This window comes from Pipra filicauda, unplaced genomic scaffold (genome assembly GCF_003945595.2).
Source record: "Pipra filicauda isolate LSUMZ 115617 unplaced genomic scaffold, ASM394559v2 scaffold439_size563993_pilon, whole genome shotgun sequence".
Classification (NCBI taxonomy): domain Eukaryota; kingdom Metazoa; phylum Chordata; class Aves; order Passeriformes; family Pipridae; genus Pipra; species Pipra filicauda.
In genome coordinates this window covers 457402-470664 of record NW_024104575.1, presented here as the reverse complement: position 1 = coordinate 470664, position 13263 = coordinate 457402, and the positions used below count along the sequence as shown (strand labels likewise).

General features: G+C 37.7%; 2 protein-coding genes across 8 annotated transcripts in view; one reads left to right on the top strand and one right to left on the bottom strand.

Annotated features, from left to right (window-relative positions):
• GYG2 (glycogenin 2) overlaps window positions 1-9940 on the top strand; it is a 26892-nt gene extending 16952 nt beyond the window's left edge. For 5 of the 6 annotated variants that reach the window (XM_039385824.1, XM_027710098.2, XM_027710096.2 and 2 more), the window contains one exon: window positions 1022-9940. In XM_039385824.1, the coding sequence (XP_039241758.1) occupies window positions 1022-1183 (162 nt within the window). In that variant the 3' untranslated portion in view covers window positions 1184-9940. The remainder of the gene's footprint in view (window positions 1-1021) is intronic. The other variant, XM_027710097.2, reaches the window with a different exon arrangement.
• The window catches only part of LOC113982132 (arylsulfatase H-like), a 21196-nt gene continuing 17344 nt past the window's right edge, over window positions 9412-13263 (bottom strand). For both annotated transcript variants that reach the window (XM_027710087.2, XM_039385822.1), the window contains one exon: window positions 9412-10325. In XM_027710087.2, the coding sequence (XP_027565888.1) occupies window positions 9955-10325 (371 nt within the window). In that variant the 3' untranslated portion in view covers window positions 9412-9954. The remainder of the gene's footprint in view (window positions 10326-13263) is intronic.

Here is a 13263-nt window from a genome sequence, read left to right as displayed (position 1 = left end):
AGGATGCAGTACCTAAGCATATAGTGTCATGTTGGCTGTTTGAAATACCTTACCTTGTCTTGCACAAGTCCTGTGCCTCGTCTGCCCGAAACTGGCAGATATAGTGGATATTCCAGGGCATTTAGGCAGTTTAAGCCACTGATTCCTGCCCATTAAGTTCTGTTCTGAAACACCTGTATATTGAATTTATGAGGGCTTCAGTAGAAGGTCATTCTAATTGATTTCAATTTTGTTTATAACATGAAATGAGTTGTTTGCCTTTAAGCCTCTTCGAGTAGTACTGAAAGCAGGTTTTCAGTGGCTGCCTTGATTAGTCCTTGTTATATTTCAGCTTTATTACAGATTATAATTGTTGGGATGTTCCCTTTTTACTGGCATTGGTCAAGCATGAACACAATTTATCTTTTATGTGGTTGAAATTATTGCTAATAATGTCTTGCATTTGTGCACCTATGATAATTGTGAATTCCGGTTCAAGGTCAAGTTTTGGACTCTCATTCAAAATGAACTAGCTACTGGTATAAAAAATAGTGTCAATCTTTTGAATTAGTTTGTGCGAGCCATGTGTCTCACATCTGCTAAATAATACTGATCTCACTGGTGTTCAGATAAAACAAATGACCAAAAATTCTAGAAATGTATGTTCACCTGAAAGCCTACTGAAAACAAGATTCGCACAGATAAATGGTTACACTTTTTATTGTAGGAGTTATTCTACTCTAAACAGACCATATTTGTAAAATTTTTATTGTGTTGTTGCTGAGTGTACCAAGGTTTGAGTAAAGATCAGTAAAATAAGTGTTTGGTATGTTCAAAGATGCTATGGAAAGTAGTAAAAGCGTGGGAAAATGATCTCACATTATCAAAACAGGAATGGAGGAGTGGATGTTTGAATAGTTTGTTTTACTGTTTGAACTGGGAGTGTACAATGCAGAAGTTTGACAATTAAGGCTTAACATCAAAACACTGAAATGAGAACAACCAAATGACCGTTCTCCCACTGTTCTGCTTCTTCCCACAGAACGAGATTGCAGATTCTGTTTCAGAGCTGTCTATTCACCTTAAACCAGCAAAACCAACTCCAGAAGATGAGCGGAGAAAATGGGAGGAAGGGCGCATGGACTATATGGGGAAAGATGCTTTTGAACATATCAAAAAGAAATTGGATGCATTTTTACATTAAGATAGTGTACTGTAAAGGCCATCATGATATATGTTTCTTCTATAAATGCAATTCTTGAATACTTGGCTATATTAACAGCTTACCTGATGCCAGAGGTTATTATGGATCCTCATAGATTCTTGGAGGAGATTAACAGATACAGACTCTTTTTTGTTTTTTAACTTTTAAGTGTGCCTCATCTTTATTGTTACTTATGTCTCATCTTCATTGTTCTCCAACAGTGCCTTCTAAAGAAAAATGAATGGTACGCTCTGAGTATGATCTCTCATGTATTTATCACCCTTCCCTGTTCCTCCCCATAGCATTCTGCAGAAACAGTCATGAGTGGGAAACATGCTGAAAATTGAAATTATTTTGGAAGTTGAGTTTATTTCCCAGACTGAGATTATTCCTGAAGTACTTATAAAAGACACTATAAAGCTATTTAAATAAAAAACTTGTTCCAGAAACCAAATTAATGCTTTCAAGGGCAACCATGATGTAGACTTCAATATGAGAAAACAGTGAAGAGATGAAATCCTGTCCTCATTGGAGTCTGCAACAAAACTTTTTAATTTAAATATGATTAGGATTAGAGGAACTTTAGACTTCATCTGAGATCACTACTGGATGTTCTGTGTTTGTCTGTTTATAGGAAGATGCTCAGCTTTATAACTAGTGTAAGGAAGAGTGGTTTAAAACTCTTAAGACAGACTGGTAATGTATGTTAACCTTTTATATTGTTGCTATAGGATACTGTTGCTTTTTAAAAGATTGTTAGCTTTACTTGCATATTCTGAGTTGTGTAGTCAGAGGAAGAAACACGATGGTATGGTGTAAACCTTCCGGTGCTTTATATAAATTCGTTTACAATACTTCAAACTGCAGCTGATAAAGGCTTCCTTCTCACTCAGGATGATAGCCCCATATTACAGGCAATTTGAGTGCAACTGAAAACACAATTGGCACTTGTTTTAGTAAACAGGCCCTTTGAAGATATTTTAAAAAATAGCTGTGTGTGGGAACCAAAAAATCTGTGAGGGTTGTTCCAGAAAAAATCTACTGATGAGACACCATTTTATTAAGAATACTTATGGGGGATTGTTTTGTGAATTTGGGTATTTAAATTTGACTTATCTCAGTGAGTTTGCCTTAACAAACAAGAAAAAGTACTTTCTTTCAAAGTAAAAAACTTTGAAAGAAAGGATCTTGACAGTCATGCTAATATGATAACAGGTTTGACACAGTTATCTGTAACCTCACTCAGTATTAGAATAAAAATTCTGCAGTGATGATGCAGGACTTGAAACATTTTGGTCTTAATATGTCACCAATTTTGGTAGAGATATACATAATGAAATAACTTGGGAATTCTGTTTCAAAATGCTGTTACATTATGCATAAAAGGGATCACCATAGGTGTTAGTGGAGAAAAAAAAGCAGGATAGGAGGGAAGAAGAAATTTTTATTTCTTTTTCCTCCATCAAAAAGGATGTGAGGGTGGGGCAGAGAATACTTGCACAAATTGGGAAATTAATGAAAGAAATTAAAAGTCCTTTAAAAGAAGAAAAACATATCTTTGAGCATCTTAGAATTACTTTCTAATAATCACAATAGTGGACTTGCTTTTACTTTTGTAGGATTTTTCTGATTTTTATCTAGTTCTCATTTATTCTAAGCACTCTTAAAGAGTGAAACTCATTGGTGTGTCTTCTGCGTATAAGCTTCTAGGTTAAGTTAGATGTTTTAGGGTCAACAGAGAAATGGGGAAGGATCATCTCCCTTTGACTAACCTGGGGACCCTTGATAGCCTGCGTCTTTCTGGGTAGGTGACCTTCACACGTTAGCGCAGGTAGGTGCATTCTACCTCTTGGTGCTGTGGCCCAGTGCAGCGCTGTGTGGAGATGCAGCAGCTGCAGTGTCCTCTTACTCACGTGGCATTTGATCTGCTGATTAGCCCTGTTTCTTTGTGATCCTTGTGCACTTCTGAGAAAGTTCTCTTGTTTTAAAAGCATTGTTGCTAACATAATTCAAACAGGTTTTGAAGACTATAAAACTAGTCATCAATGTGAACTCATGCTTCGGGGAGGTGTACATTTTACAGTAACAACTAGATCTTACCGGGCACATTAATTAGATTATGAGAGAAAAATTATTGATGTGAAATCAGTAACTGAAAGGTTTTTTATATAGGTGTATGAGTGTAGTAAAAGGAGCTGTGATTGGACACGTCAAACGGTTAGTATGTAAAATGGTACCGTGTGGCTTATACAATGTTTTGCAAAGAATGTACATTAATGTAATGGAAATAAAAGAAATGGAAAAGACATATGAAGTCATGTACTTATCAGATGATGCAGAGTTACAGGTTGTTTGCACTATGCCAGGGATTATTATTTGTGACTGACTAATTTTTTTTAAATTTTATTTAATTGCTTTTGAGACATTTAGCATTACCCGCTGAGCAGAATTAAAAGGTTAGACTTATAATTATTCCTACAGACATACATAATTATAATGTTTAGGATCTCTTGAATTAGCACAACAGTATTTTGTTTATTGTATTTCATGGAAAAGTGTAGCTGTTAAAGGCCCTGCCCAAGTTTTTACATCCTGTCTTCACATAAAAAAAAAATTGAACTAATTACACATAATGTAGTGTTGTAGTGGCTTCTAGCACACAACTGTTGTCACCAATGTGTGAGAAGGGAAAATCTTGTATGTGACTCCAGAATTTGCAAGTGCTATGCTTCAGGCAACATTCTGTGCTTTTATGGACATCATTCTGAAATCCTGGGATCACAGGCAGGTCTGAGGGGTGTTATGGGCTGCATGCTGCCGTGAACCACAGGGCTGAGGTTTCCTACATCGAAACACGACTTGGGGAGAAAAAACTTAAAAAGCTTTACCTGGAATTTTTCCACATTAAACTGTGGTATAGCCCCAGGTATTTTTAGGATGAAGAAAGTTAAGAAGTGTAGGCTATTGCTGTGTGGCAGACTGTATTTAAAGAGGACAGCTTGTGTTTAAAACAAAACATGATGATACTACTTCTGTCATGTGCTTGGAGTTATTCATAGCCTGATTTAGAGGGTAATTTTATTTGCCATACAACAATTTTATTGGGTGCTCTTCATGTATAAACAGGAGATAGTGTGGGTTAGACATGTGGGCTAATACACTTTTGTAGCCTACAGTAAAGGAGATATTCATGAAATATCACTTTTCTTAATGCCTGGTGTCTTGTGAGGACTCTTCCAACTGGGTCATTCTTTGTAAATAAGAAGTTTTCTTTGTCTCTCTAGTTCATTCAACTCACCATTGTTTTTCTGAAGCTGGTATTCGAAAAAATGCTTAGTTGTTTTATTTTGGTTTTTTTCACCTTGATTTTTCTGTCCATGAACAGGAGGCTGGATTAGTAGCAGATGGCGATATATGTTTGTGTGCTCCTGTAAACATATAGTTGTTCAACAGCAGCAAGTCTGCAGCATGCCTACTTATTCCTTAATGGATTCTGTTGCTTTCCTAATCTAAACTGGTTTGATTCCTATGACTTTGAAAATAACATGAGATGGGCCTGTTTTCTTAAGTCACAGCTCATTAATTCACATCTCACATTCCAATTCCCCACCAATTTTCTTGTCATGATATTGAGATTATATTTCTGTAGTTTGATTTTCTTTTTTTTTTAAATCAACCTTTTAAATGAGATTAAATGCATAGTAGTACGTTCTTAAATAGCCTGCAAAAATACATGTCAGTTAGTGGTCATTTAAGTAGTCCACATCATCAGTATATTGGTTGCAAAATATCTCAGCTGAAATTTTGTTCATCCTAAGTTGGCTGGCTCATAAATAACAATTTCTGTGGTGCTAATGGTTAAAGGGATGACACTCAAGCTTTACTTTGCATCCTGGTATAAACTTTCAACTTGTAATAACATCATATTATAATTATAGCAAAGGTAGTTAAAAAAGTACGGTGATATATATTTGACTTAAACATCATAAATAATAATTGTTAGAAAACTGGAAATGATATACTATGAATAAAGGGAAAAATAGTTGCAAGATTTTTTTTCCTGAATTTTACTTTGACTGTTGTCAGAGCCCTTTCGAATTCAACAAACTGGATGGATAAAAAAAAAAAAATTCAAGACAGCCAGCCTCTGACCGGTGATTATTTTAGGATTTTCAGGATGGCATGATGTTAGCTGCCTTGGAAAAGTGTTTGTTCCATTTTATGGCACTGTACAGTGTTCTGAACAATGATAAATACATGAAACACTTTATTTGTTTTATTTTAGAGCAATAAGATATTCAAAGCCTTCTCATAGTATTAAATACTTGGAACAGAACTGACTGCATGTGATGGGTGGGCACATGTTTTATCTTTTGTTTAGAGACTATTTTTTTTTTTAATTTTTAAACCTCCATAAAATCTTTCTGTTTCCAAACCTTTTACTTACAGTTTTTAGACAAACGGCAGAGTAGAAGTTGGGGTTGTTTGGATGCTGTAATAATCCCTTTTATTTCAACATGGGGAGTCGAGATTTTTTTAAAATTTTTTTTCTTACTTTCAAAAAATCTTAATAATGCAGTAGTATGGTAATCAAAAAAGAAGCTAGGTTTTGAATAAATTTGATTTTTTTTTAATGTAGCTGATTAGATGTAACATTACAATCACAACATTCTAAGAAAATCTTCAGTATTTTATTGAGTTCAATACTATATATATGACTGCGTGTGTGTATTTTAACCTACAATCTGTCAAAAAGCAAAAGGTTTTTTTATATTTACTCCTTCTTTTTGGTCCTTTATGTAAATGCTTCTCAAATATACTGAGAGTCCTTGAGAATTTCAAGCTGGATGAACTTTGAGCTCAAATTACTTTTCTGAGTTTATTTGTTAAACAATTATTTTGCATCCTTAAACGATGGGATCTTGTGATCCATATGCTGGCATTCCCTTGAGTCCCAGCAGGGAGCAAAGCAATGTGTCTAATATTTAAACACGGTGAAGTGAAGTTTCTTAGAAGCTTATTGTCTCAATCCTGTGAGATTTGCCAATTACTCTGTTGAGTCAGTCTAATGCAACAATTCCAAATGTCATTTAATAATGATCAAACAATTTAAGTGGAAGTCAGTTTCGTACAACGTGAATGTCAAACATTTGCACAGTACAACCACAGCTCTTTCAGTAAAACAAACTTAATTTGTCACAGAGTAATACTCCCCTCTCTATGGTGTGTGTATTGAACCATGTGTAGGCACATTCTGGTATGGTTATCACTGGCTTGGAGATTGGTTAGTTGTCTCAGGTTTTCCCAACAGGCCATTTTTATGTAGTCCTTGCTCCTTTCTACAAAGGGAGAAAAGAAGGGAGAAAGCATATAATTTAGCTTTTATTCTTATATTAATATATTTTGCAAAAGATCGTTATAGATGACTTTTCAAGCAAACTTAGGGAACTGACTCAAGAGTTTCTTCCTTCTGGTGTTATTCAAGCAGTCCTTGTAACAGCTTTTTTACACATTAATGCATTTTATGCAAAAGTGTGCTTGAGGATAACTCTTGGGTGATGTTGGGTTCACCTGCTTTAACTGGGAATGTACATTTGCCAGAAGATCAGAATAACAGCGTGTGCAGATCTTATGTGATATGGTTAGAGTATATACAGACAAAGAGATCTGCAACCACTCCTGGCTAGGATCTGCATGAAATGGGTAAAATAATTAACCTCCATTCTCTGCTTACCACTCCTCAAAATTTTTATCTTTTAAGATACATTTAGATTTAGACAGTAAAAGAAGCTTAGGACTGAAAAACTCTTCTCTCCTGTCCCTCATGTTTTTTGAAGTGATGTGCATCCGGTTCACCAATTTTCCATTACGTTGTTCTCCTTGTCGCCTGCAGATCACCTCTGTGTGCACTGTCTGCCTCTCCCTCTGTGTATGGGAAAAGCACATTTCTCTTTGCCTGGTTGAGGTTTCTTAACAGTGAGTTAACAAAAGCCAGTTATGCTATGCTGCCAGCCCTAATTCTTCCTCCTCCTGTCTGAAAGCCCCTCTGGCTTTCCACAGATGCCAGCCAAGATAAAATTATCTATGTTTGGATGTCAGGAAGGCACCATGGATATCTATGTGACTCCTTAGCATCTGACTCTATATGGCAGTTTAGCAAATTTAAGTTTCAGAAGAATGAGGTGTTACACAAATGTTTAATGTTTACATTTATATGGGGTGATTTTTTTTCACGCTGTGCTTGGAAATGGAGTTCAGGGTTTTGCTGATGTATTGGCCTTCCTAGTCTGGCTTTCTAGTTTCGACCTATGCTTACAAGCTGAGTGAGTGCTTGAACACCTTCCCATGCCCTGGTAAAAGCTCTCATCATAACCTAGTGTGGGACTGGGCATGTTCTTGTGTATGAATCATAGAATCACAGAATATGCTGAGATGGACGGGACCCATCGGGATCATCAAGTCCAACTCCTGGCCCTATGCAGGACTCCCCAAAAATCGCACCATGTGCTTGATAGCATTGTCCAGCAGTTTTTAAACTCTCAGGCTTGTTGTTGTGACCACTTCCCTGGGGACCCTATTCTGGTGTTCAAGCAGCCTCTGGGTGAAAAACTTTTTCCTGATATCTAACCTAATGGAGTGGGGAAGGCAGTGACGTGTGAACTGAGAAAAAGCTTATCCTTGTGTTTAACTGACAGTGTAGATGCTACTAAACTGATTGGCTTGACTCTAGAGAACAGCATTTGGTTTTGTTCCCACTGAACAGTAAGATTTGTCCTCCATCTCTGAATCGGCCAAACTGGCTTTAAAATGCATGGTCTTTTATGCTCTTTTCTCCCTGCATGAATCCAGTGAAATGCAGCTGCTCTGGTTTTGGTCCAAGTCAGCCACAGAAAAATGTCAAATCTTCTGACGAGTTCTTAGCAATGTTGATGTGGATTTAAATGCTATCAAGCAGTGAGAACAAATGTATTTTTAGATACCCCTGTCAAGTGTAACATTGATGCATCCAATCAGTTCATTGTCATAAGTGCCCTTTGATTTATGTGGAGTGTTTTCCACATAACTTTCTTGGTGACCTTTTAGAGGAAAGACAAAATGGGAAATAACCTGAAGAAATGCCCAGTCAGCTTTTGGGAGACTTGCACTTGATGTTATGTCATGGTCATACACAACCATGTTTAGAGCTAAACAGCAGTGACTTACCACACTGCCACATTGGAGGTGTAAGTCAGGAGGTTCTCTGAAAACACTGCAAAAGGTGCACAGTCCAGGCATACATTTGCTTCTCTCCTGAGGCTGGCGAAAGCGCTGGGATCTGCTGTGGCAGCTCAAGAGCTGAGAGAGGGACCTGCTGCAGGCCTTCCTATCTCTTGTTGTTTCTAAAAGGCAAAAAATGACACACAGGCAACCTTGGTACTGAATAGAGCTGCACTGGTGTGGCTCTGCAAGTCTGCTAGCTCTAAGGAAATAGGTCACCTGAAGTACCTGCTCTGCAGCTCTTACCATCCTTTGTTACTTTTAAAATCTGGGTGACCTTTAGCTGTGTGGTACGAGTGAACATACAGTGTTCAGAAAGGCTTAAAGTTTGAATCTGAGTTTCTTGCCTGCAATCTACTTTTTCTGAAGGCAAAAATACAGAAACCTCCATTTAAAAATAGGATTTGACACAAAACCTGGCAAGAGCATGGTTAGGATTACATATTGAGAGATGAATTTATTTAACCTGAGGGCAGCAAGAGAGGATTACATATTTTAATCCCCTCCGTTTCCCTAATGACTGTACAGAGTGCTGACACTTGCTTGGCTTGGAGAAAATGACCTGTACACAGAAGTGATTAGTGTGTGAATTTTTTTTTAACACCTCCTACTGAAAACAAAGTGCTTTCTCACAAAACAAAGCACATTTTGCATGGCCCTCATATGAAATCAGAGTCACTGTCACTCAAGTGGGACATGCATCTTATAAATTGGTCTCAGATTGTGAAATTTGGGACCTATCTTCTCAAGGGTGATGCTTTTCAATGCTCTTGCAAGTGAGATGACTTAACTACATGGAAAATGCATTTCGGTAAGAATTGTGGTTTAACATTTCAGCATAGCTAGGTACTTTGCTGCTGATCTTGAGATGTTAACTTCAGCTATCTAATTTTTATAACACACTTGTCAGTTCGGTTTTCCGTGGGAATTCTTACATGATAGAAAAATGAATGTACAGATGAGGCAAAAAATTGCTGTAAATTATTAGGTGTTTATTTCGGAGAGGCAAACGAATTTTGGTATGTTTCCAAATAAAATGTGGGGTTTTTTTCATTATTTATTTATTTTTTTCATTGTCATCATAATTTCATTTTTGTGCAACAGGTTTTTTTTCATTGAAAGATAAGCCCTGAATAGGGATACCCTTTTGGGCTGAGTACTGTTGTCTTAATAAGTATATTTCCTGTACAAACATCTGCAATGAAAAGTTTACTTTCTTATCAGTTATCGTTTGCTTGAATTGAAAATCACTAAGAAAAGAATTTTTTTGGGGGTATTTAATCCAGAATTATGCACTTGAGGGGTAGATTATACAGGTGACCCCTAATTTTTAAACTACAGGTTTACTAAATTTCTGTGGGTATGGAAAAAGGTTGAAGAAAAAAACCCAATAATATCTCCTTAAGTTATTCCAGTGTAATTTAACCCATATCTCTAATTTCTCTATGAATGTAAATGTCATGTAAATGTGAAAACTGTCAACTTCTTTAAAGAAGCTAACTTTGATTTTGGTATTAAACTATGCTATCTGCTTTGTTATTTTCTTCATGACACCAACAGAATGGGAATGTCCCACAGCATGGCTGCAGCCATGGCTTCCATATATTATTGTAAGGGGACAGCTGTTGTGGGACTGGAGTCAGCGTCTTGCGATGCTCTTCCACAGCTTTTCTTATTCTCCTCATCACAGTGTCAAACAAGGGCTCAGTGTCAGCTGACAGAGGATTTGCCTCAGACGGATCTTGTGAGAGATTGAACAACAGTGGAGGGTCATGATGGGTTACACCATCACCAAAACATGGGCAAATTCCTCTTCTGAAACAGGCTCCAGAGGCTTCTGGTTGGAATACTGGAGTAGCATAATGAGCTTTCCACACGGTGCCACCTGTCACAGAAGAAGCACATTTGAACATCTTAATGGCATTAGGAATTGGGAAGGGTGGGGGATGTGTCGTGAAAGTTTGGTTCACGTTTAAGTGATCTGCTATGTCATTCCTAGGGCAAGCTTATGTCACACCTGGGGCAGGGGTCTTGTGGAAGCTGTCAGGATTAAGATGTTCTTTGTGGCTTATGGGAACACGTTGGCTCTGGGTATATGCTGGACCCTATACAGTATGTGAATGTCCCTATACAGTATGTGAATGTGAATTTTAAATAGAGGGAGTCTGACACTTTCTTGTGTCCCTTTAAAAATCTACAAGCCTCTTGGGGAGGGAAAATGGAGAATGCAGTCTCCAATTTCTGGCTGCAAGTACTTGTAGGTGGTTCTTCTGCTGCCTCTGTATATCTGAGTGAAGAAGTACACCTGGGCAGAAATTCATCACAGTTTATTTCCATGCTCATGTTCCAGCACACTTTTTAATAGGGTGGTAATTGCAGGCCAAGAAAACAGTAAAATCTGGAGTCTAGTTTTTAAGTTAACATGATGAAGGCAGGTCGTTCACAGCTTTAGGGCTTGCACATCATCAGGCTCTTGTACTGGCCACAGGACAAGCACAGGTCTGTAACTTGCAATGAAAAAATGGCAAATGGCTAGGACTAAATCTGAATGCAGCTCATCAGCACACTTTACTTCCTCCTCCTTTTTCCCCTATTCCTCACCCCACATTTAGAATACAGTACACTGAATTCAGAGGCAATTCTGTGTCCAGCAAGAAGACAGCAATTAGGTACTATGTCTGAAAAAAGGAGACAAGAAGAAAGGGGACATTTAACACTTGGAGCCACTTCTCTGATCCAGTGAGCACAAATAGCTGATAACTGCATTGTCCCTACATGGAATTTTCTTTTTACTTCAATGGAATTAGCTGAAATTTCCTTCCTTTCTTCTCTTAAAGGTGTTCTTTAAAGCCTGCAGCTTTATTCTTTGGTCTCTGTCTTGTCACTACTACTGGAACACTATTTTGTTAATAAATAAAATTTTAAAACTTCTGAAAAGGTGAGGGGAAACAAATAACAGATATTAAGGGTCAGGTAATATTTTAGCTTAAAAGATCTAGTGGCTAGTTGGCTGTGTATCTATTTATTTTTCACCCTGTGGTTTCCACATCCTGCTTAAGCTATGCTTCTGCACTTCTGTGGAGGGATGACATCTCAATGGTTCTGAAATGTTTTGGCATAATAATTCCGTAACATTTCTAAATGTTAGATATCTCCGTTTCTGAAATTGTGAGAGAAAAGATGATGAAGGTTGATTGGGCTCACTTTCTGACGGCTTACTAAGGACAGACAGATACTCCTTAGGTCTGTTTCAGTGTGTGCTTTGCTGCTGGCTGGCTGAGCTCCATGTCCTTCAGCTTATCCCTGTCTTGTAACTAAAAGAACATTTGTCTCGTGACAAATATGCAAGCATCCTCTTGGATATCAGGGTTCCCAGAGCATGGGATTTGGGTCTTATGTTTGTCAGTCAGGTAGCACAGATACTTGCTACAAGGAGTTAAATAAGCACTTTTTGGGACAGGCATTTTTTCTGAGTATCCGGCTTAGTTGGAGTGCTGTTGAGATATTGGCAAAATAACCATTTATTAGGTAAATACAAGATGGAGAGGCTTATCTAGCTCTACATAGGAATTTATGTGATCAGTGTTCAGAAAAAAACTAACTAGTCATTCTTTTCCATAAATAATTGGGCTGAATTCCTTATACACTGTATGAAAATTTGGAGTACTGAGTGTAGTGTCTGATGCTGCTAAATTTTAGCATTCACTTTTCATGGCTGCAAATAATTACTGGAAATGCAGAGTGAGAGACAGCCAGGTCCTTGTTAGTTCACTTTGAAGGATACAGAGAGGCCAATTGTAATTAACCTGTGTTGGTGAGCTGAGCAGACAATTGGGTTACAGGAGGATAAAAGAAAAAAAAAAGGTGGTAGAAATCAGTGCTGATAAAAGCAGTGGGAGTTGCACTCATCTCCAGGAGGCAAACGGGGTATGCAATTTTCTATTGACGTAGCTCTGATAGAATCAGAAGGTGCATGTGAATTTTAGGGCAACATGTTAATTTAATATGTCCAAGGGAAAGGAAACCTGCTGCTTCAGTACAAACATCTCTCAACCCCATCTGGTAACAATCAATCAGTTTAATGAGCAGAAAGAAATGTACTGTCACTAATAAGACTTATTGTGCTAGGGTAAAGGAAAGGACTCTTTTACTTATAAACAAAGGATTCTTCTGGCTTCAGTGAAGGGCTTAAAGGATGGATCCTGCCTGGGTGACATCAAAATACAATGGCTTCATATCCAGGCTGGCCAACAGACAGATGTAAATGGACACTAAATACATAATATTAGTGTGATTTACTTACAGATGAGCTAAAACTCTCTAGTCTGTCAGCCCAGTCAGAAGAAATGGCAGTTGGAACAAAGAATCAAAATTTATACTTTAGTTGAAAGCTGAGCCATATATTTGATTAGCTAGTCTTTCATATGCAGAACATTGCATTGTTTTCAGGACCCTTGCCATAAGCAGTTGAGGTTCAATGGGAAAAACTGTAGAAAGGCATGCATAGGAAATCTAGCTGTGCATGTGGCTTCATAGGAACATGAACTGCCACGAAATACATCTTGCATCTGCATAAGTATGCGTAGCTACTTATGTAGAACTTATATAGCTTAGAAGAACTAGTGATGAAAGCTGGGTGAGAATAGCAGTCCTTCAACTTGAAAAGCAGCTCTTCAAATGCATAGCTTGAGTGGAGTATGTATTTAGCCTTTCAGTAGGGAAATGGGGCATGACTCATCTAGCAGGAGTTTTCTCCAGGAGTCCGGCGGTCAGACACAGCTTTCTCTGCCCAGGAACTTTGTTTCCAGAAAAAAAAATGTGTG